The sequence below is a fragment of the Ips typographus genome, linkage group LG5 (genome assembly GCF_016097725.1).
Source record: "Ips typographus isolate SLU linkage group LG5, UJ_Ityp_2.0, whole genome shotgun sequence".
NCBI classification, from domain to species: Eukaryota; Metazoa; Arthropoda; class Insecta; order Coleoptera; family Curculionidae; genus Ips; species Ips typographus.
In genome coordinates this window covers 4,517,594-4,543,161 of record NC_138426.1, presented here as the reverse complement: position 1 = coordinate 4,543,161, position 25,568 = coordinate 4,517,594, and the positions used below count along the sequence as shown (strand labels likewise).

The 25,568-nt window shown below is 34.3% G+C and overlaps 1 protein-coding gene across 1 annotated transcript; it reads right to left on the bottom strand.

Moving 5' to 3' along the window:
* Positions 1-20,961: 20,961 nt before the first annotated feature.
* On the bottom strand, positions 20,962-22,878 carry LOC145729563 (THAP domain-containing protein 2-like). The gene is made up of 3 exons (XM_081980369.1): positions 22,743-22,878; positions 22,402-22,643; positions 20,962-22,317 (listed from the first exon to the last, which is right to left on the bottom strand). Exons 1-3 carry the CDS (start codon positions 22,811-22,813, stop codon positions 22,103-22,105), a joined length of 528 nt encoding a protein of 175 aa, XP_081836495.1. The 5' UTR covers positions 22,814-22,878; the 3' UTR covers positions 20,962-22,102.
* Positions 22,879-25,568: the final 2,690 nt, after the last annotated feature.

Here is a 25,568-nt window from a genome sequence, read left to right as displayed (position 1 = left end):
CTAGAATATTCCGAAATGATATTCATGGAATAATCAATATTCTCAAGAAAATGACATTAGTTCATTCCTAGAATATTTGTTGCTATCTGGGTGGCTCATGTTCTTTTAACTCTTCCAATAAATTTACATTTGAATAACGTTTTCTTTCTATAAACCATCTTTTGGACCATTTCTTTCTAGACTTCTGTTTTCTTTTATGGAGTACAAAGAGTGTGCCAACTACTGCCAATAAAACTGGTGTTGGTAAAACGTGCTTCATTGTATTTATCGAGCACTAGATACCTAGAAAATAATTTAACCCTATTGTTTTTGTGTTGCAAGAACATGGAGTCGATTCAGGCATCCCAATAGGTTTCCATGTTTGTAGGCGTTTATGCAACTGATGCAAGTTTCATGAAACATAAGAGTCGATGCCTGCATCGCAGCTTACATCAAGGTGTGTAGGCCGCTTAAGAGTGAGTGCAGCATAGTACACGACGAATGTAGAAAATAAATGATAAGTGACTACAAACTAGATTAGTCTGTTTTTAGACTATAGAAAGTCATGATAGGGACGACAAATAAATAACGTCCAATGGTTGTGACTTACTTTCGTCAAGAGGACGTCACTTTTTTTTTTCATGTAGACGTCATTTGGCCTAAAACCATGTCGTGTTTTGGACGCCTTTTAGACGAATAATGAATAATGCTACCTGAGTTGGCTCTCTATTCTATATCACTATGCAAATAGTAACTGTGGTACTCTCCAATAACACAAAACACTTGATACAAACACATGTAACTTTATTAATAATATATATAAACTGAATATTGTCTTTTATCGTACTCCACACCAAGACTCCACTATATCAACCATCAACTAACTATATTTCTCCGCTTCCTCGCTTCCCGTCGCGCACGTCCTCCGTATCGATCTCCTGCGTCACCTTGGCAGGTCTCCACATTCCTTCCTTTTTTTCCAGTCTAAGTGGTTCTACACGTGGTGTTGGAAACTGGACTTCTTCTTTTTGGTGGGTAGTCACTTGGTCACTTATTGAGGCTTGGTCTATGATGGCATCTTCCTGTATCTGAGCGGAAACTGGAATTGTTGGTTGAACAATTGGGTAATTAGGCTTCTTTGGGATTTTCTTTACATGAGATATGTGACGTTTGAATGTCTTTCCATTACTTCCTATTGTAACTTCATTTCCTTTCCTCTCCAATACCAGGAATTCTTCGTTTAGAAATCTACTTTCTAATTTGTTTGAGGTTGTCATATTAAGAGCAACAACTTTATCACCAGGCTGTATGTCGCACATTTTTGCTCTCCGGGCTACATCTTCCTTCTCCTTTCTTTTCTGTTTATTGATTATATCATTATCTTTGGCTTCTTCGTCTACATCCGTGCTAATTAAATCGTCAATAGATGGGATTTTATCTCTAATGTTTCTGCCGAATAAAAGTTGAGTTGGAGATTTACCCGTGGTTCCATGTGGTGTTACATTGTACATTAATATATATTTTTGAATTTCTTTGTGATAGTCTTTATTATGTGTATAGGCGATTTGCAGTCTTTTAAGAATAGATTTATTAGCATTTTCGACTTCTCCGTTTGCTTGAGGCCAGTATGGGGGAGTTTGAATAAGTTCAATGCCATGATTGCTACAAAATTGTTTAAATTCGCCACTTACAAACTGTCTTCCATTATCTGCTCTTATACTTTTTGGATACCCTAGCCGTACAAAAATTCCAGATAAGTGGTCTATTATTACTGCTGAAGTCGTGGTTTTTAGAAATTGTATTTCTTGGTATCTAGAGTAATAATCGATTATTACTAGAACCATCTCTTTGTTTGGTAAGGGTCCCATTAAGTCTATGGCTAAACATTGCCATGGTCCCTCCGGAAATTTATGCCGTTCCATCGGTGGAGGCCTATTGGGTTGAGAAACTAATAGACAATCCCGACATAATTTGACATATTGTTCAGTATTTTTGTCTATTGATGGCCACCATACTTTTGCCCGAAGGCGTCTTTTCATCACGGTTTCTCCCGGATGACCTTCATGAGCTAAATCCAGAATACGTTTGGTCAAAGATTGTGGAATCACAATTTTACGACCTCTCAAAAGTATTGGTCCCATTGTACTTAGCTCGGTTTTGAAAGCTGAGTATAAGTTCTTATCGTTTGCACTCCATAACCCGCTATTTATTTTACTTACAGTCTCTGCTATCAAAATGTCTGTTTTACTTTCTGATACAATTTCTGATATTTTTACAGCTTTGGGTGCACTCTTTTCAATCAATGCAAATATATGAAGTTCTCCTTCGCAGTCAAATGACTTTTCTTCCTGCAATTTGCACAATCTGGAAAAAGAGTCGGCAATATTACACTTTCCCGGTCTATAAACAACTTTAAATCTAAATGCCTGCAATCTTAACAACCATCGTTCTATACGAGCAGGGGGTTTGGATGTTGGTTTAAATATCATTTCCAAAGGCTTATGGTCGGTTACTAATTCAAACTCTAAACCAGCAAGGTAGAAATAAAACCGTTCTACTGCCCATACCAATGCTAGGCTCTCTTTTTCGGTCTGTGAGTACCGTCGTTCTACATCAGACAAACATTTACTTGCAAACGAAATTGTTTTGGGACTGTGTTGATGGTCAAATTGTAGAAGAACTGCTCCTAATGCAACTGGGCTAGCATCTGCGATTAGTTGAGTTCGTCTTTTTGGGTCGAAATACGATAAAGTGGGCAACTTAGCTAAGGATCTCTTCAGACTTTCAAAATGTTGTTGATGATATTCATTCCACTCAAATACTGCATCCTTCTTCGTAAGCTGTCGAAGTGGTTCCGTGTTTGTTCCTAAGTCGGGAAGGAATTTTCCCAAATAGGTAACTAGACCTAAGAAACTCCTAATTTCTTCCTTATTTTGAGGCGAACGGAACTCCAGGATTGTCTGCACTTTCCTTTGATCTGCCTCTATGCCTTGTCTTGACAATTTATGCCCTAAAAATTCCAGTTCTTGGACTTTGAATAAACATTTTGATTTATTTAGTAGAACATTGTAGTTGTTCAAAATGTTAATCACTTTATTTAGACAGTGGTCATGTTCGGCCTCTGTAGCTCCGTATATTATTATATCATCTAAATAATTAAGGCAGTTTTGACAAGACACTAGAATGGCTTCAAAAGTCCTTTGGAATATTTCCGGTGCTGAATTTACTCCGAACATGAGGCGTTTGTAACGGAAAAGACCCTTATGAGTAATGAAAGTAGTGATGGGGCGGCTTTCAATATCTAGTTCCAACTGGTGATATGCACTTTCCAGATCTAAGCGAGAGAAATATTTTGAGTTTCTAAGTTTTGTCATGAAGCTGTCAAACGTAGGCAGTGGGTAGTTTTCTCTTTTGATTGCTTCATTCGCCCTACGCATATCTACGCAAATTCGTATGTCTTTATTCGGTTTGAAAATTACTACGATAGGTGATATCCATGGGCTGGGTTCTGTAACCCTTTCAATTATGTCTTTTTGCAATGCTTCATTGATTTTGTTTTCTACTTGTAATTCAACCGATATTGGGATTTTTCGTATTGGTTGTTGCACTGGTTTGATATAAGGATCTATGCATAATTTAATACAAAATCCTTTAATTTTAGGGAATGCAGTAATCTTCTCGCACATGGTTGCATTTACCCCTAACTTTAAAACTCCCAGTTGTTTTGCTATTTCTTTCCCCAGTAAAGACATGTCTCCATTTGCGACAACATAGAAATATGTGATGATTTCATTTCCATTTAACGTGTTAATGGTTGTGGCAAAACGATGGTTAATTTTTAGTGGCTCACCCGATGCATACGACTTCAAAATATCTTTAGTAGAATAGTCAACGTCCCATACTACTGCATTGTTTTCCTCTAAGAACTTCCAATCTTTTTCACTTATAATGTTAGCCTTGGATCCCGAATCAATGAGCAATGTTAGTCGTATTCCCCCAACGTTGCATTCAAGAAGCTCATCTGATGAACCATGTTGTTGTATTACCTCCGTGTTGTCTATCTTGAAGCAGTCGAAATTTCTTATTTGGTTTCTGCCTTCTTCGTCTTCAGGATTCTCGGCTTCAACAAAGTTTACACCGGGTCTATATCTTTTATATCTTTGGCCAGTCGAAACAGCGGAATTGGGTCTCTTCAAGAATTGTTTAGTTTTACAACAAATAGCATAATGCCCTTGAAAGCCGCACTTTCTACATTTTATATTCTTTGCGGGGCAAGCTTGAATATTGGTTGCATGACCTGGTTTACCACATCTTAAACATAATTCTGTTTGTCTTCCACGTTGAAATCCCACTTTGTTCACAGTTAATGCCGACGATGAAGTGCTTGGTTCACTAGTGCCCTTGTCCATTGCAGTTGACTGATTGTTTATTTGTTCGTGAACTTGGCACAACTCAATAATTTCGTTTAATGTACGTTCTTTCTCAAGTAGTTTTTTCTTAAGTTCTATTGATGCCCAACTATCAATAATCTTATCTTTCATACTTATTTCGGTGGCTTCAATTTCGCTTTTCCCAAATGAACATCGTTTTGCTTGTTGTCTAATTTTTAATAGAAACTTATTAAAATCTTCGCCGTCTTCTTTTCTGATGCTCCGAAAAATGTGTCTTTCAAAAGTTGAGTTTTGTTTTGGAGAAAAATAATCTGTTAGTTTCTCAACTAATATTTTAAAGACGTCGTTCTTTTCTACCTCAATGTACGTTTCTATAGCTCCAGGTATACTATAAGCTACTTCTTGTAGTTGCGTGCCCCCCATATGTAAAAGTTTATTCCTCTTTTTCACCACATCTGTAATGTCTTCGGATGCTAAATATAATTCCAAAGATCTCAGCCATTTTTCCAAATTGCCTCTGATCACGGATTTATCAAAATCCTCACATAGAAAAGGTTTAATTCCAGTTTCCATCTTAACCTGCAATTAAATGCAGTTTTGTAAGTAGGTATGTAAGAACTATGCTTTTTGTTTTTCGGTAATACCCGATTTTATGCTTTTAATATAAACCTAAATCTCCGGTACGGTCAAAATATAACATTGTTAAAGGTAGGTAAATAATCAAAACCTATTTAAAGCAAAAAAACGCAACAAAAAACGCGTACCGCATACCAAACCCTAGTATCATAAATATTTTCGTCAAAACACCAACTACAGTATTGATTTTAGTTGGACCGTTTGATAAATAAAATTGTTGCAAACCAACGTTATAAAATGTCTATAATTAAAGTAATTTCGTAGTCATTAGTAGTTCTTTTCACTAAGATAAACAAAACTGTCTTGTAAATTAATAGCAAGTTACGTAGATTTAAACTCACGTTTCTAAAGCGTTCCCGGTCTTTTTAATGGTGCTCTCAGCCCTCCTTAATTGGTGCTCACAGCCCTTTCTTTTATTGGTGCTCACAGCCCTTTCTTTTATTGGTGCTCGCAGCCCTTTCTTTTATTGGTGCTCACAGCCCTTTCTTTTGGTGCTCACAGCCCTCCTCGATGTCTATTAACATCGCAAACAATTATTTGAACAATACCTTCTTGATTATGTCTTGATGGACTCTCTCTTACCTTATGGTTCGAATATAATCCTCGTCGCCAATTTGTGGTACTCTCCAATAACACAAAACACTTGATACAAACACATGTAACTTTATTAATAATATATATAAACTGAATATTGTCTTTTATCGTACTCCACACCAAGACTCCACTATATCAACCATCAACTAACTATATTTCTCCGCTTCCTCGCTTCCCGTCGCGCACGTCCTCCGTATCGATCTCCTGCGTCACCTTGGCAGGTCTCCACAGTAACAATTATGGATAGTTCTTAGAAACCACACGTGATTAGCATTGATTGATTTTTCGATATAAGTAAATCGGTGCTGAGCAGACACACAAAAGTTACTACACACAAAAAGTTAATTTTGCTGTAGGATGTTAATCAGTTGTAACATAAATTGTACGTGTGATAGATATGAGTGACTAATTGCTGGTCCTTGTTTACTCCCAATGTCAACTTCTGCACAGTTACTCAGTTCGCCATGCGTAGATTGGCATTTAAAGGAATTACAATTTTCCTAATAATTCACCATTTAGTCAGACATGAAATGAAAATTATTCGTCCAGATATTGTGGATAGGACAAAGCTGCATATAGCATAACAGCAAATCGAAATAGCAAATAAAACTACATACAACCCGCCCCTCCAACTTTAATTTATTAATAAAATAAATAAGAATTCCAATGTTCGCCTGCATGACTTTTTTTGCATCTTGCCTCACCGGGAGAATATCTGAAACAAAGAAAATATTATTACGAAAAGTATATAAGAAATGTCAATGTGTTTTAACTGAAGCTTGATCTTATATTGTAGCATAAAATCAGTATAAAAATTCATTCCATATTGAATGGTAATCTAACACACCAGGGGGTCTATTTCTGACCATACGCAACTTTAGAAACGTATGAAAATTATTGTCAAAATGGATTTTATGCAAAACACGTATTTGTCAGCGCACGGAAAAACCCACCAGTTAAAGCAGCGCACGGAAAATTGACACTTTCCAGCATCCACGGAAAAGGTACATCTTTTCAACAATGAACAAACCAAAAATTAGATAGTTTTCAGAGTAGTAAGTGAAAAAAACATTTATTTTATTTTAATTCTTAATTGCAAAAGATAATCTAATGAAATTAGGCATACATGTTCAACATTTCAAAGCAATCATTTACGATTTTTCTCAATTTTTGAAAATAATCTGGACAGATACGGGAGCCGTTCAAAGGGTTTGACATCTTATTTTTTTAAGCTGTAATTTAAGAGCAGTCTGACACTTCTAAGAAAAGTATGTCTGCACATTTCTTTTCATTTTGCATAGTATTTCAGTTATGGTAACTTTTATAAAATGAACGATAAAAATTTCGTATCTGTCCAGATTATTTTAAAAACTGAAAAAAACTCCAAATGACTACTTCAAAATGGTAAACAAGCATACGAAATTTCATACGAGTTTTGTTTTTGATTAGTAATTAAGTTAAAACATTTTTTTGGAGAGCACATGCTTAAGGCCCGTTAACTCCAATAAGTAATAAACTCAACCACAGTTTATATGACACTTTTCGTAAATTTTTTATTTACTTTCCACCATTTAAGTATCCTACAATCAATTTGAACCACCCTGTATTATGCTCTAGTATTTTTGGATAGTGCTACTGACTATAAGTTTTGTTAAAGAAAATGGCAACCAAAAACAAAAATTTCCACATTCGAAAACAAGTAAAACTTTAAGTATTGAACTTAGGCAAAAATTACTTGCATATTGCTATCTTACTTTTCATAGGTTATTTTAGAACGTTGTTTAAAATTTTCTTTGGACGAGACAAAAGTATGAAATTTTCAATTAGTTTGCAAACATATGCACATAGACTTATAATGTTGAACTAAAGTAATGTGCATGTCATGTTCTTCTTAATTCTTCCAAAAAAGCTTTTTTTCTATGATAATAAAAATTGAAAATCCTTATTTGATTAAAAGACTTTTTTGTATTAATTATTTATTCCGTATCTCTAACCAATTTCAATGGTAATATGCTAAGTGCATGTAAAACTGCCGTAAATCATGCATGAAAGTTGTTGCCCTAGAAACAGCTTGAATGAATTTTATGGTTATTTGACAAAAAGTGCCCGATCCGAAGAAGAAGAAAGAATATTTTACATGCACGAAACGTATTTTGTAGACTATATTCCGATTAAAAATATACTGTTAATTCTGTAATATAACTTTTTTTGGTTTTAATTGTCAGATTTGCTTAGATGTGCCGCCAACTTGTTACATAGTGTACCGTCGTGCTCCTTAATAACACACTTCTTGTACAACACTGTATATTGTTTACAAACAATAAGCTGACACTGACTTTTTAACCTCGATATCTGACAACTTCGACTTTACTACAACCATCAACTCAACAACTAACTAACCAGGCCTGGTTCAGCTGCTTATATAGGCTTCCATGGTTTCTAGAAAGTTCCCAAATATTCATGAAATTGACTTTCTCTCTCACACTCATTAAGCTATAACATAAATCTCTCTCTATATAAACAACGGAGCCAGGATTTTCTAGAACACAGGCAAAAGAATGTAGAACGTAAACAAAGCAACGTAACATACAGGGGTAACAACAAATTACTAAAGAAATCCTAACTAATAATCAAAAGTTCGCTTCGCAACACTGCCCCCCTCCTAGAGTTGATCGTCCCGATCATCAACTTCACCAGCCTTGGGTGGTCGGTAAGGTGCAAGTCGATCCAGGTGAACTATTTTCATTTTCGCCCGATGTCCTCGCTGTATTCTGTAGACGACGTCGTTCAGACGCTTTATAACGTCGTAGGGTCCCTCCCATGACTTTCCTTTCTTTAGAGCAGGATTGTATAACCAGACCTGATCACCGGCTTGGAATCCGCTGCTGTTGGCCCTTTTGTCATATCTTGTCTTTAGTCGGTCGCTTGCAAATTTCAACTTCTGCCGGACTTCCTCATGGATCACGTGCAAGCGTTGCGCCAATTTTTCTGAAAAGCTATCACAAGAGGCTGGGGGTTCTTCCGCTCGTCCAAAAAGAAGATCCATTGACAAACGAAGCTCTCTTCCAAAGACAACACTAGCTGGTGTTTTGCCAGTGGAATCATGTACTGCCGATCGATAAGCCATCAGGAACAACGGAATGTGCTGATCCCAATCTGTCTGATTGTTATCGACGACTGTCCTTAGGTAGTTGTCTAGTGTCCGGTTGAAACGTTCCACCATTCCGTCTGACTGTGGGTGTAATGGAGTAGTTCTGGTTTTCTTAATTCCCAATCGGTCACACACTTCCGTGAATACTGCCGATTCGAAATTACGCCCTTGATCCGAATGCAGCTCCCTCGGTACTCCAAATCTGCAGAAAAAGTTGTCAACCAGAACTTCTGCTACAGTAGCGGCTTCCTGGTTTGGTATTGCGTACACTTCTGGCCATTTACTGAAGTAGTCCATTGCGACCAAGACATAGCGATTTCCGGAATTAGTTTTGGGAAAAGGACTCAAACGGAGCTCCGACATTATACTGCTTCATACATCCTCGGCTCCGAGTTTTGGGACCCTTGCTACTGAAACAGTCTGCGCAACGCCGACACCAATCTTCTTCATCTGAGCGGCTTTGTAGCCAATAGAACCTTTCCCTAACTTTATTTAACGTTTTGTTGATGCCAAAGTGTCCTCCACCAATTCCATTATGGGCTTCTTTCAGTACGTCACTAACTCGGTTTCTTGGCAGAACTACCTGTAGTCGTTCTTCTTTCCCATCCGGACTTTCCCATTTTCTTTTTAGTAAATCTCCATCAATAATAAGGGACTCCCATAATGCCCAATATCCCTTTAATGTTGGAGACTTAGCGGAAATCTCCTCCCAATTTGGTCTTTCTCCACGCTCTTTCCAGTTAATTATCTGTCCTAAATCGGGGTCTTCTCGTTGATCGGCGGCCAAGTTTTCCCGATCCCATGCGATGTCATTTTTCAGAGCGATCCTTCGACAAGGCTTTCCAAATTCAGCTATCTCCAGGCGTTTACAGTGATTGCAACCTTCCACACAAGGTCTTCGTGACACTGCGTCCGCGTTTCCGTGCAAACGTCCCTTTCTGTGTTCAATCTGGAAGTCATATTCTTGAAGTCTTTGCAACCATCGAGCTATTTGTCCTTCTGGATTTTTGAATTGAAATAGCCATTTCAGAGAGGCATGGTCCGTCCTTAGTCTGAATCGTTGTCCGTACAGGTATTTGTGAAACTGCTCGACTGTTTTCACTACGGCTCACTAACAGCTCCTTCCTGGTTATGCAATAATTTCTCTCTGGCTTTAATAGTGATTTGCTGAAATAGGCGATCACTCGTTCTTCACCATCTTGGATTTGAGATAAAACTCCGCCTAAACAAATATTACTAGCATCTGCGTCCACAATAAACTCTTCCCCAGGTCGTGGAAAAGCCAAAACTGGTGGAGAACAAAGGGTTACTTTCAGTTCTTCCATGGCTTCCTGACATGTTGTAGTCCATTCGAAGGGCTGGTTATTCTCCGTCAATTTGTGTAGGGGTCTGGCTATATCAGCAAATCCACGAACAAACCTTCTGTAATAGGAACACAATCCCAGAAAACTTCTCAATTCGTGCTTGTCTTTCGGAACAGGCCAATTCTTTACAGCTTCAGTTTTCTTCGGGTCGGTTTTTACTCCTTTTGACGATATAACGTGTCCCAAGTATTCGACTTCTTCTTGGAAAAAGCTGCACTTCTTCGGATTTAATTTCAGGTTTGCCCCTCTGAACTGCTTGAAGATTTCTTCAACGTTTTGCAGGTGTTCTTCAAATGTTTTGCCCATAATAATGATGTCGTCTAAATAAACAAGACAGGTTTTCCAAGTCAATCCTCGTAGAATAGTTTCCATTAATCTTTCGAAGGTTGCCGGAGCATTGCAAAGTCCAAAAGGCATGACGTTAAAATGCCACAAGCCATTTCCAGTTGAGAAGGCAGTTTTCTCTTTGTCCCGTTGATCCATCTCCACTTGCCAGTATCCGCTTTTTAGATCCAAGGTGGAAAACCACTTTGCGTTAGCCAGAGTGTCTATGGTGTCATCTATTCTGGGCAAGGGATAACTGTCTTTCTTAGTAACTTCATTTAGTCTTCTATAGTCCACGCAGAATCTTGTCGACCCATCTTTCTTAGTAACAAGTACCACAGGAGAACTCCAAGGGCTGGTGGATGGCTCAATGACGCTGCGATCCGCCATGTCCTGTATAAGATTTTCCACTTCTGCCTGCTTAGCCAATGGGAGCCGTCTGGGTCTTTGCTTAATGGGCAAATAATCCCCTGTTTCAATTTTATGCCTCACTAAATGAGTTCTTCCCAAATCCGTTTCATTTAAGGCGAACACGTCCTTGTAGTCGTGAAGCAAACGGCCAAAAGTCTGTTTTTCTTGATCAGTCAAAATTGAGCTCGTCTTTTTCATTAAGTGTACTAAACACTCAGGAAGGTCACTGTCGGGGTTTGGTTTTGTTTCGTGCGACTCCTTAGTCACCATAAGTACTGGTTCGGATTTGGCTATTATATCGCCTTTTTTTAATCTTTGACCACATTCTTTCAAATTGGCGACTTTTACGTATGCTTGGCCGTTTTTCTGCTGGACTAGGGTGCGGGCTACAAGAACTCCCTTCTTCACAGCTTCATCTTCCTCTTCATAACTCGGTTCTATCAGCTGAAGTTTGCTCAATTCCGTTTTTCTGTCCAAATTAACTATAACGATGGTCTCTGATCTTGCAGGTAAGTTGACATCTTCCTGCAACGTGACTTCCCTCACACGCATATCTTGTTCGGGTGTCATTTTCATTGGTAATGGTAAAACTTCTTGACCTGTGAGTTTTTCCATCTCGTAAGAACACGACAAGGAAACGCCCATTATCTTCCACATCATCTAAACTCAAACGTATTAAATCATCTCTGCGGCATGCACCGAAGATGCCAAACACTAAAATTACTTTTGCTAGTAGATATTCTCCATCTGAAGCTTCACATAAAAATTTGGTTACTTGTTCTGCTGTAAGAATCTTGGATTTCTTTGGTATATATCCTACAGCTTGTCGTTTCAAAAAAGCAATCGTTTTTGGATATTGATGGTGAGTATTTTCTTTTATTGCCAAACAACTCTTTAACATAGAGAATCGACTCCATAAAGTGGAGGATTTCATAGTGTTGGCTTTTTCAGAAAAATATACTAAAAGAATATCGTCACTCACAATTTTGATTCGTTTCTGAGTCCGCCATTCGGTAAAACTGATATATTCTTGTTCATATCTCAACCTGGATTTCACTGGTAATAAATCTGTACTCACTTCTGCCGCTCGTTGTAAGATATTTTCGGGAATATCCCGATTTTCTTCACAATCTGAATTCATTTTTGCAAAATGTAAGAAATGCATAAATACTTAATTTTCACTGACAGAAAATAAAATTTGTCATTAATAAATAAATCGTTGCTATAGACACATTACTCGTTTCTTTTTTTTCTTCGGGTTGCCATAGGATATCTAGTATCATGGATATCTATGTTTATTATTAATCGCACGGAAAGAGGGATCGGGAAAAAATTTCCGTGCGCTGCACAGAGGAGCCATTTATTAATAAGGTGGCAGAAAGTCGAGTTTAAGAACTTTCAGTAATTCTTTTTCTAACTATATATTATAATAATACATTTATCATAGTACTAGAAATGACCTACAGAGGGAGTTGTAATGCAACTATTCCGCTGTTGACATGGTAAATACTTTTATCTACTCCTAGCATGGTAATCATTCATTACATAGCTCATTTTGAGTTACGTAATGAGCGATTTTACCGCACTAGTGCGATAATAATCGATTTTATCGCACTAGTGCGATAAAACAACTTTAAATGAAAATTTCTGCTATAATTGTTTATTGAATTTAAACATAACTTTGATAAAACCATGAACAGACCTATCTTAAATAATAACTATATTTTACTTTTTATAAATATTAAAAGTGAAATGAATTCCTGAATTAGAAAGTTCTTGGATCGAATTTACACAAAAAAAAAAAAAAAGGCTGGATGAACTATAGGTTGCTGCCAAGGATTCAAAGTACACGAGTAACACTTTTTCTTGAAAGGGACTCTTTATGTTCTTGGTCTCGCACCAGGTGACAAAACGTTGATACATTTTTTCATATTTCTCCTTTGACTTGGCAGGCAACAAGCCAGATACCACGTTTGCGGCAGCTTCTTCAATATCTGACGGAAGTTCTTCAGACATGTTCATAACGAAATGCACTTTTAAAAATTTGTGACTGACACTGTTAAATTGTCGCTTAAGTGATATGTGGAAACAAATGGCCACCATAGCAACAACACCAAAACAGTACAGCGTAGATGACAAGATTTAAGGGTAACAAATAACTACCCGTAGTAAGCATATACGAGGTACTCGTGTGATCACCACAACTCGGTCTACGACCTCGTCGTGGCAACACTCCCACTCGTGACTATAAAAATGCTCATACCCCACTAGTAATGTAAATAACTATTATGTTGTAGAACCACATGATACGACTTTAATTTAACGGGTCAATTTCTAGTCTCAACTACAACTTTTTTGTTACTTTTATCAATATGAAATCTAAAAAAAATGTTAAATTATACCTTTAAATATACAGGGTGTCCGGAAAATACGTGTACAACGTTTGACGACAGACTCCTGACGTCAAAATATGTCGATCTAAGCCGACTTAGTTATATCCAAAATTGTCTCGTTTAGCCGGTAGAGGGCGTCAAAAATTTGTAAAAATATTGGGTACAATTTCATTTCTTAAAGAGTATTGATAAGTGTATTCAGCAAGATGGCGGTCATTTTACACATTTGCTTAAGTAATGTTTTTGGTTTACTTAGTTTCTTACAATAAATAATTTCAACTTTATTATACCTACTTTGATGTATGCAGGTAATTGTAAATTTTTTTTTTCTGGCGAAACAGCTCATCCACCGGGAAATATTAAAGAGGTAAAATAGCTTCAAAATACTTCCGGTCACTCGACAAAAATATCTGGGTTGTCATAACGCCGTTCATATAAAAAATGAGGAGAAATGTTGACGTATTATATCACTTTTATAACACTTCCACTTATTTACAGCCGGTGACTATACTACTAGAAAACGTCATTTTATAGTATTAGTCTACATACTAAAATTCATTAAAATCCATTAGCAGGTTTTCACGTAATTTAGTAAAAAACCAATATTTTTACAAATTTTTGACGCCCTCTACCGGCTAAACGAGACAATTTTGGATATAACTAAGTCGGCTTAGATCGACATATTTTGACGTCAGGAGTCTGTCGTCAAACGTTGTACACGTATTTTCCGGACACCCTGTATAAATATAGGAAAAATGTATTGAGATTTGAATAATATTAAACCACTTCGTCACTTTCTTGTTTCGCTGCTAAACACAAATTTAGGTATAAAACATTAATGAATTTAGTTGATTTCCGGTCTCTTCCCGTTGGAATAGTTCTTCATACATTATACCCCTGAGTCTTAGCTACAAGATGTCATTAAAACATTTTCCGCAAACATCCGCCATTAAAAAAATCGTGGTTATTAATTATAGTCTGTCGCGGCTAATTCTCATCACCTGAACTTGCAGCGAGTGCGAGAACCGTACTCGCTCAAAATGGCAAGCAAGGGGTGTGGACCATAAGAAGGTAGTTGCTGAAACCAAAAGAAAAATTCAGGAGCAGTTTAAAACGCGAATGGGTTTGATTGTTGATCGCCCAAAACCTGGATTCGGTAGCTCAAACGATGGAAATACTGCCAGGCGATTTTTTGAAAATGTATTTATATTAAATGAAATTACTGGTATTGATGCAGATATTATCACAAGACTAAAAATTATTCTGCAGACCATTTCATCTGGCTTTAAAATAAATATAGATAGGTTTAAAACATTTAGCCTGCAAACAGCTAGATTATTAATCTAGTTAGTAAGTTTTGTTTTGAATAGGACTTTGTGATACATAAAAATGTCAACATATTGTTTATGAAATGTTCACATTATTTCTCTACTTTTTGCTGTTCGGCTTTTGTTAATTAAATTATTTTGTTTTTATATAATTTAGTTACCTAAAAATTTTCCTATTTTCCTGTGTTAATCATTTTACTTGAAGAAACGAGGCGAGGCGAGACCGAGGCCGAGGTTATTTTAGCAGCAGAGGTAATTTCACAATTTAAGGATGTGATCATGTATTGTTATGTATGTGTACCTCTAAAACAAGCAAAATAAACTATTATTATACTATTTCTCAAAATCGATTATGCTGCAAAAACTACCATAAGAAAGAATAAATATATTTTTTGAGTAGAAATTTAGTTGACCAATAAAAGAAATTCTAACTAATGCCGAATTTAAGAAAAAAAACTCTCTGAATACTCAATAAAAATATAGGTATTTTCTTTAAAATCAAGCCCAGGAAACAAACTCACATTTTTTTTTTCTGAATATTTTAATGATGCAGAAAAAAATATAATAATCATAGAATTTTACCCAGTTTTATGTTATAATTATGTCAAATTTAATAAATTAAATATTATTTTTAATGCCAAACCTTTAATTTATTAGAATTCTGGTAATAAACATTTCTGCCACAAATTTTGAATCTTGCCCCTCTGTGCGCTGTTCCGAAAATGTCATATTTACTGTATTTTATAAACAGTTGAAAATGTAGTATTTTCTGTTAAGTATAATAAAAAGTTATTTTTGCACTATGCTATATTTGTTGTGCTTTGGTCATCAAACAAGTCGATTTTATAAAAAATGTTGTATGCAACCCATACAAAAAGAACTTTTTTGCATTTACGTGTGGTTAAGCTCGATCTTCGGTCTCAAACAACTGGCGTGCAAAAAAGATGTACTTTTTGCGCTTGTTGTATAAATAACTATTTTGTCGTACCTGAAGCAAACATTCTACTAATAGTATTCTACACTTACAAAGAATGGCCCTGCAGTCAATTTTTCATCATAGTAAAAGCTAATCTTTTTTTGAAAAAATTAAAATAATAGAAAAGCTATTAAGTTTATGTATACAACATATAACATATATGTTTTAGAATTTCAAGTAGAATTTAAAAACGTATTAAAATATGTGATTCTAATTAAAAAAACTAATATTTTTATCTACCACGAATTTATGCACCACCTTTTGCATAGTAAAAAAAAAAGATATTTTTTGTTTTTAAAAAATTGTCCTGCTTAAATTATATTATTATCATAGATGTATAATTCATGTAACAAATCTTTATGCTCAATCAATCAGTAAATTCAAAAATTTTATAATATAGAGAGTGTTACATTATAAAACAAAGAAAGTTTGGACTGTCACAGTTTTACAGGATACTTTATAGGTACCCAAATAGTTTACTTTGGTTTAGGTTTAATCCTTTAGATAAATCCCTAAAAGTTTTGTATTTACACTTTTTTTGTAAAATAAAATAGATAAGATTAAGAGTGGGTGAAAATAAAACCAATCACCTTGTACCTACAGAAAACTAACTATTTTTTTCTATTATTAAGGCAAGTATAGCCAATCACATTAGTGTTATGATATTTGCCTGCACTGGCAGTAAAATCTCTATTGAGTGAAAAGCACTGCTACTAACTAAGCTACTGCAGTAAATAAACTTTATATTTTGCCAAAAAAAAAAATCATGATTTAATCAAACCTCACAGAAATGTTAGTGTTTAAATTGAAGTTTCAGTATTGCTTTTACCAATACAACAGCAGCCGTAATTTAATCCAAGCTTAAACTAAATGTGGTTCAGGCTGTGACAATACAAGTGAAAACACTCACAGTCTAGTACAATAGTGCAAATAAAGATTAAAATAATCAAATCAAACTTAATGTTAGTTCCTGTCTATCTGAGATATTATTTATAAAAAAGAAAAAGCTCGAATAAAAAAAATATCTAAAAGTTTACAAGACTTTACTTGGTTTTTAAAAGACTGCAACTGTACAAAGATGTTTGCTTTATAATCATCATAAGATAGAAGATGTCTCATACAAATGGTTTTTCAAGTTCATCATTTGATATCACTGCAATCTACCTCATTATTACTATTACTTTAAACATGCTTATAGATAACTCTAAACATATTGACTTGAAGTACAGCAATACAATTTACTATAGTGCGATGCTTTTCATATTAATGTTAATTTCAGTAAAAATAGAAAACTACCATTAAAACATGCTCCTTTATCCGCAGTTCTAATGAAGTACTTCTTAGTGGGTTCTTTGTGAAAGTCATGCTTTCTCATCCACATGAAAAAGTAAGTATTCAAGCATATACTGGATACAGATCTATGAAATAGGCCTGTTCGAAAAATGTTTCTTGTAAATTCGATGCATTAGCATTACTATCTCAGAAACTATAGATGATAGAGCTTTAGTTAAATGGAGGCAAAGTTGCGCATTTTATTGCTAAAAAATTTGGTAAAAAAAAATTATCATTACATCCAGAGATATCCGACAAAAACCGAAAAAGTTATATTTCTATTTTATTCTTTTACCACTTATTGATTATTTTGGAAAACCAATGGCACCTTCTGGAGACACTTTTTTATGCTCTTCAAGAAAATAGTTTTAGTTTTCAATGTGGGAGACGTTTCGTTTTTTAGATAGCGTTATACGGACCTGAACTTTTTATTTCGTTTTTTAGTAGCTACAGACCTTCCAAAACAAATGATGTGTCACACTTGTGAAAAAATAGCTATTTATGTAACCAGTTACGAAAAGATCGATTTTGTGTAAGGAATGAATGTTTACAGGATACTTGAATGAGTTACACAATAAGACATTTTCGAAACGTGTTGCATACATAATTTTTTCTAATTTTGACCAAAAAGCTGGGAAAACCATCTTTTAAAGTGATTTAACACAAATATTCGCTTTCATAGCACCTTGTATAAACTGTGACAACGACATGTTATGATGGATGTCGCCCATATGTTTCTACGGAAATGCATAAAAACAGGGAGTGATGAAATGAACTTTTCATAACTAGTTACATAAAGTATCAACTAGTTACATAAAGTAAAACGTTTTGTCACTCTAATCAGTTTTGAAAAGTCTCACTTTATATGCCAAAATTAGAAAAAAAATATTTTGTGTATTACCTATACTTGGTACGTTTTTTAAATAAATTAAGTAAATAAAATTAATATGTAGCCATAATGAGTAGATAATTAGTTTGATATAACTTAATAATTAGGTTCATTGCTCCTTCGAAAAAGGGAGAGAGTTTCTTATGGTACTTTTCATTAATTTAAAAAAATATATATATGTTTTTGGTTAATTATTTATTTTTCAGATACTCACATGTTTGAATTTGAGGTTGAGCTTTGATGAAACAGCTTAAACTTTATTTTTAGTGTTAAAAAGAACAAAACCTAATAATTAAATCATATCAAACTAAATTACCTACTCATTCTGACAGCTTATAAATTCCAAATGCATATTAAAAAATACCTAAGTACATTAGGTATAATTTTTTGACAAGTGTGGCACATCATTAGTTTCGGTCTGTAGCTAACAAAAAAAACAGAATAAAAAGTTGATGTCCATACTTGAAAATTTGAAGTCGATGATAGTATCTAAAAAACTAAATATTGGAGTTGAAAATTAAAACTATTTTCTTGAGTAGCATAAAAAAGTGCCTCCAGAAGGTGCCCATTGGTTTTCCAAAATAATCAATAAGAAAGTGGAAAAAAATTAAATGGAAATTTTGCTTTTTCGGTTTTTGACGGATATCACCGGATGTGATGAAAATTTATTGAATTTTTTTTACCAAATTATATAGCAGTTAAGTGCGCAACTTTGCCTCCATTTAACTAAAGCTTGATCAAGGATAGTTTCTGAGACAGTTATATGCTAGTAATATAGTTATAGATAGTAAATAGTTTCAATGCTAATGCATCAAATTTGTAACACCCTGTATACTTAAAAAATGCTAGACTAACAAAATTTGTAGTACCTAATGATACATTAGCAGGGTTTATTACATAGGTTAAGTATGAAATTGCCATTGTAATCTTATCTGGGCCACCAGGCATTATGTTCATCAAAAAATATACATTTACTTGATTTTACTTTAAATTTCTCACCTATTATTGGAATAATGGAATATTGTATTAAAAATATAATTATTTTAGCTGCATGCTGCAAAGCTGCATGAATCTTTTTGACATAACAAATAACAAGACAAAAACAAAATCAAAGTGACAAGTCAGAATTTTAGTTGACATTACAACAGATGGAAGTGGGGATTAGCAGAATTTGACTCCTCAAAGCGATACGCCATGTGACGTCACAGTGGGTGCTCGGATGCACAATATGAAATTAAAATTTTTATATCATTCATTACATTGAACAGTAAAGACTAGAAATCTACCTTCCATAATGGATGCATTACTTTCCTTCTCAGGCAGTGATTATAGTGGGGTAAGCTCAAATAATCAAAATAGCTAAAAATTCTGTTTCATTAAGTATTCGATTGTTTAAAAAAAAAAACATTGTAGCTGCACAAAGATGTTTGCTTCACAATCATAGTACTAGATAGGCAAATGTTGTATCATATAAGTGGTTTTAGGGCTATCATTTGATCTGAAAAATTGCCACTTATATGAATTTGAAAATACACATTACATTTGATCTCACTACAAACTACCTCATTATTAACAGGGTTGGCAAGTTTTGGACAGAGTGGTTTAAACGAACCAGGGCAGTTTTAACCTGGCCAGTTATTGTATTAATTGCCATTAATACATAAGAGTATATACCCCCATTACCCTCTAGGAATACATTTTTAATTTTGGTTTTAACCAGTATCAACCAACTCAAAATCAAAAAAGTGGTCATTTGCACATCCCTGATTATTACTGTTATGGCAAACATGCTTAGATAACACTACATACAGTGTTTCCATACATACTGCCTAAATTCAATAAAATTGAAAAGACTAACTTTTCACAAAAATGCTCAAACTCCTATGTTTTTATTATTAACTGCTTGCTTGTGTTATGTAAATTGGAATTATACAGGGCAGCCCAAAAATTCGGTATTTAAAATAATTATGTTCTTTTTACTGTATAATTTGATAATTATTGTATAATTTGGATTCTAGAAAAAAATCTAACTTGTACCACAATTGTCATGCAAATATTGATATTTTGAAACCAATAATTTTCCAAGAAGTCAGATTAACATCCTCAACAATTATTGATAACATCTTGTCTTGGTTATTGTCAAACAGGCGATAGAGTTCATATTGAACAGCTGATTTTAATTTTTTACTATTATTTTAAGTAAACCTATCCTATAGTTTTGAAAAAGGTGTTTTTGACCTTTATTTGAAAACAATTGAATATCAGTATGGAGTATATTGCATGAAATATGTTAAGAATTGTTTGTAGAATCCAAAACCCCCTTTAAAAATAAAAACATATGGTCCCAAGTGTTTTTTCAAAAAGTTGCTTCCATTTTACCAAATTTATGCAGTATACAAAGACCGAGACAAAGACACTGTCTAATACATATTAACTCAAGGTTGAGCAATAGCAATGCAGTCTACTAAAGTGTATAATGATGATTATTGTGTTAAACATAACAATAATGAAAACTGCAATGCTTTTCATTTGCATGTTAATTTAAGTCAGTATACAGACCTTAAAACTTGCTTTTTTATTCACCGTTCTAATGTAAGTAGTTGAACCCATTGCTCACAATTTCACTCTTCAACTTGATTGATATGTTGCATCTTAGTGGGTAATTGGTTCCTGGCTTAGGTCAATTTCTTCATAAAAGTTGTGTTTTTTCATCCACATGGAAAAGTAGTCAAGTATTTAGCATATACAGGATACAGATCTGTGAAATAGGCCCAATTTGTTACTTGAACCACCCTTAAAAACGTCAGACTAGGACAATTTGTAGTAATGATGCATGAACATATAGGTTCCCTATGAACATATTAAGGTTATGTATGAAATTGCTACAGCAATCTTACCTGGGCCAGCAGGCGTTGTATCCATTATGACCATTGAAAAATATATATTTCCTTGATTTTAATGTATAATTTTCAGCAATTATTGGATTATTGTAATAAAAATACTATTATTTTAGCTGCATGTTAATTTTTTTGACACAGCAAAACCATCGACCTCTTAACTTATGGACTGGCCTTCGCTTCACGAAAGCACGACGGAGCGTGCGGCCAACATTAGTAAGAGAGAAACGAGGAGACCGAGAAAACGACGACTTTTACTTAAAGTTGGCTTAATATGAGATTAATAAAAAACGGTAGCAATTGAAATTTTTATTAACGTAACAAAATGTACATACGAGCAAATTTTCAAAGCGTTTACTTAAAAAAAAACGCTTTTATTAAATCTGAAAAGCATCAATTATATAGTTCCCATTTTATTGTTTTAAAGCAATATGACATATTTTGAACAACATTTCAGCCATTTAAAGAAATGTATTGCAGCTTATTTAACACAAAAAAGCTTTGCCTAGAGTTTTACTAATCAAATTTGAGAGGATATAAATCCACATTTTATTGATTCCTATATCTGAGGAACTTTTATGGGTGGTTCTCAAATCAGTGATATGATCAGTCTTCATGGCTCAGACTTAGTGTTAACTGTTGTTGATTCAAAAAATCACTTCTATTTATTTGATACTGATCATTAACAATATACAAATGGGTACTGGGCATATAAATATGACAGATGTTATATCGTCTGTACCATTAGTTGCAAATTTAGGTATTTCCTTAATTTAAGCTCCTGTTTTATACATGTTATTATTGCAGGTAATACTAAAAATTGGTCTGATGAAATTTTTTCCTTTTCCATCAAGTCATTCAATACTGAACTTAAATCATTAATTTTTTTCTTTTGTCTTCTATTCTTACATTGGTAATATTTAATCATTGCCTTATACCGACATACAGTTTCAGACGCAACCTTAAAGAATCGTTTGCTTTTTACTGGACATCCTAGGTCACATTCTTTAAAATCCCCAAAATAAGTAGGACACCTTCTGTCCCTACAAATATAAATGAATAATATAATAGAAAACTGTTTCAATAAAAGTAGGTATCTTTTTCTTACAAAACACCTTAAAAAGTTGAATAATTTTAATATAAATATAAGGGTTGTCAAGTGGAACATCTAATATATAATTTTATCACTTAATTTGTCAATGTCCAAATACATACTTTGTAAGTAGTGTTTTATTATAATACCTGAACATTAATTGAAAGGCTAAAAACAATTTTTACTGCTTAATAACCTTAGACACTCTTAGGTAGTACTTAAAAATTAAAAATAGAACAATTAAAAATTATGACTACAGTGACCCACTTAAGAACCCTTGTATCCACAAAAATAGAATAAAAAACCAATGGCTCCTGATTAAAATGTACATATTATTCAAAAATTTACCTTGCAACTATTTGCAGTTTCTGGGATGATGCTGAAGATGATGATTCAACTTTAGTCTGGTTTAGAAAAACATCAGAGCTTGTAACTGTGTCAGCAACCACTTCATTTAAGTTCCCCTGTGTTTGGTCAACAGTACCACTATCTGAGTCAATTTCCATCAAAATGTCCGTAGAATGATTTGGTTGCAAATTCCCATTATCACAATTTGTTTCTTAAAAAAAATTGTTACAATAAAAAAAAACTGTATGAGGATTGGAAAGAAAATTAAAAAGTAAAATTGTTATATTATATTAACCTGTTTCCTTCCTGTCTCTCTGCAAAACTCTCCTCTTTTTAACTATTTTTTTCAAATGGGGAGGGAAATTAAATACAGAAGGAATAGCCCCTTTTTTCAAAACTTTGTTACCATGAACATTGGTAAAATAGTCCTCCTCAACAAAATGTTCTTCACATATCACTGCCCTTTCTCCAGGCTTGTAATTCTCTCTTCTAATGGCTTGTATCCATGCTTTTTTTAAATTACAATCCTTGGGAAAGCTGAAATAATTTAATCATCTTCTGAGAAAGTTCTGGCAAAACAGGTATTTTTTATTTCAAGGTGGATAAGTTGTAAATACATTAGCAAACTTTGCTTACCCATGAAACTTTATTTTCACACCTTTATTTCTTCTCCTCGTACAATTTATAGCTGCACAAGACTCAACCATTGTTGTAATCACTGTTCACAAAACAAAAAGTTACGAAAAACCGTCAAAAACCAACAAAAATACCAAGTTATGAACCCATAACAGCTGACTAGTGTCTAGTATAGTAGAAGTGCTTAGCTTAGCAGTGCATAGGTATTAAGTATAGCTCATTGTATCAAATCAAATCAAATCATTCTTTAGACCGCTTTGCTATAGTTCACCTCCAAGTTAGAGAAATAAAGTTTTTAAAAACGAATTTTGTATTTTCAAACTTATAATTGGCGCAGTCGGTAGGATAAGAGCAGTTACAATCGAAGTCACGTTATCGGAACGATTCAATTGTTAACGCGAGTTTCAACTCCTCAGCTCTTATCGAACGTGATAGACTGTTTCGGACTCCGAAAAGTGATTGAGTTTGCTGTGCGTGTGTTACCGAACAACAGGACATCACTTCCTCAATTTGGGTTGTGCTACATAAGGCTCTAGAGGATCACCACGCAGGAAGAAAAGACTGACAACACCAAGGGTGAGTGCCCCAGTATTCCTGTCGCTTTTCCACTTTCCCTGGTTAGGAGAGTAGAAATAATTTTAAGTTTATTTTTGAAGAAAAGTTAAAAGAAAAAGTAAGAAAAAATAACTAACTGTTAATGAACAGAGAACTTGAAGATTTAGTCAATCAATTTGATAATACTTTAAATTTATCTAGTAATTTAAGACAATCTTCCAACATGCAGAACGCATCTAACGCTTCTCAAGCACCTCAAGTAAATTATACTTTACTTAAATTGTTTATTGACACTATTCCTCTATACGATGGAAATTCTATCACATTGAATAGTTTTCTATCAGCTGGTGACTTTCTTTTTTCAACATATGGTCAACCTAATGACAATGTTTTAAAAAACTACTTACTTCGTACTATAAGAATGAAGCTTACTGATAGGGCTCAAATTTTAGTTGGTTCAAGACACGAATTAGATACTTGGAACAAACTTAAAACAGCTTTGTCAGATTGTTTCGGCGATAGACGTAATTTAGAATGTCTAGAACAGGATTTGTTTATGGCAACTCCTCATAAAAGTGAAAGTTCCTTAGAATTTGCTAAAAGGATACAGGTTCTAAGAAGCACGCTTGCTCAAAAAATTAATTCACTTCCAACTAATGTAATGGACCAACCCACTAAAGTGATCTATTTACGGCAATACGATACACTATGTTTGAGAACTTTCATTAGAAGCTTACCTGGATTTTTGCAAAGTATAATTCGTTTGAAAAATCCCGATTGCATTGAAACTGCAATGAATTACATTATTGAAGAGGAAAACTTTCAATACACCCAAAACCTTTTCAAAAATCCAGTACAAGATAAATCTGCTTTTCATAACAAACCACAACATAAATCGTATTATCCACCCGTAAACCCCTCTATGTCATCTTACAACCGAAATTACCAACCTAATGCAAGTCATATGCAAAGACAACCGATTCCAAATCATTTTAATCAAAACTTAACTTACAATCGGTTTAGTCAACCTAATATGTTTAATAATCAGCCATCATTTCCAAATTACGGAAACAAACCTGCATTTCCACGAGGACCTATTAATATACAACCTCGACCAATCCAAAATTAACATTTCCCGACAAACAGACAAGTTTTCGGACCTCCTCAAGATGTTTTTAAACCAACCGGTAAAATACCTGTTGAGAAACCTGAACCAATGTCAACACGTTCTCGTTATACAATGCCACCCCTTTCATCCCGAAATAACCACTTTAGACCAAACGGACCTAGAAATTTTGTGTCTCAAGAACTTTACCATTTGGAAGAAAATCCACAAGAAATTGATGAATTTGCTTTTCCACAAATTGACTATTCTTGTGAAGACGAACAGACTCAAAATCACAATATGCACCAACATTTTAATAATGAAGAAGTTCATGGAGAAAGCCAAGACCAATTAACTTACGCTGAAGCAGAAGACAACTATGGAAATTTTCATCAGATCAGCCCTCCAACTTCTCAGACCTAACAGTAGAAATGCATACTGAGATTTTGAATAGTTTACCCTACATCAAAATTAAAAATCCAAGTTTAAAGCTACTTGTAGATATTGGGTGCTATAATTCAATAATTCGTCCTTCTATTGCTGAAAAATACTTTCCAAATACAATTTTTAATTCACCTTCAATAATTAAGACAGGTGTTGGCGAAAAGGAAACTTTGTTTAAAGTTAATATACCTGCATTTCAAGAATTTCAAGTTCATGATTATATTACTTTCATCTTATTTGATTTTCATGAATACTTTGACGGTATTATAGGATTGTATGATTTAAAACGTTTCAATCTATCGATTGACCTTGTAAATGATCAACTTAGCAACAACAAACTAACAATTCCCATACAATTCCGACAACCGCAACTTGAAACTTACGGTTTCACCGTACATTCTCATGAAGTCAAGAAGGTAAACGTCCCTGTTTCTCACCATAATGTTGACATAATCATACCCGAAACCTATTTAAATGATCTTTATTTTCCTGAAACACTAACCACTGCAAAGAACGGATTTTCAGTAACAGAAGTTTTTAATTACACAAGTAATGACATTACTGTGCTATTCAAAGAACCCATGCCGTGTCACTTATTTTCCCACGAACAATACGAACATTTTTCATTGTTTCATATGGATAATATTCTTCCAAAAGAAAGTGCTAAAAATAGCAAAGTTAACATTATCGACTCTTTAAGATGTGACCACCTTAATCTTGAA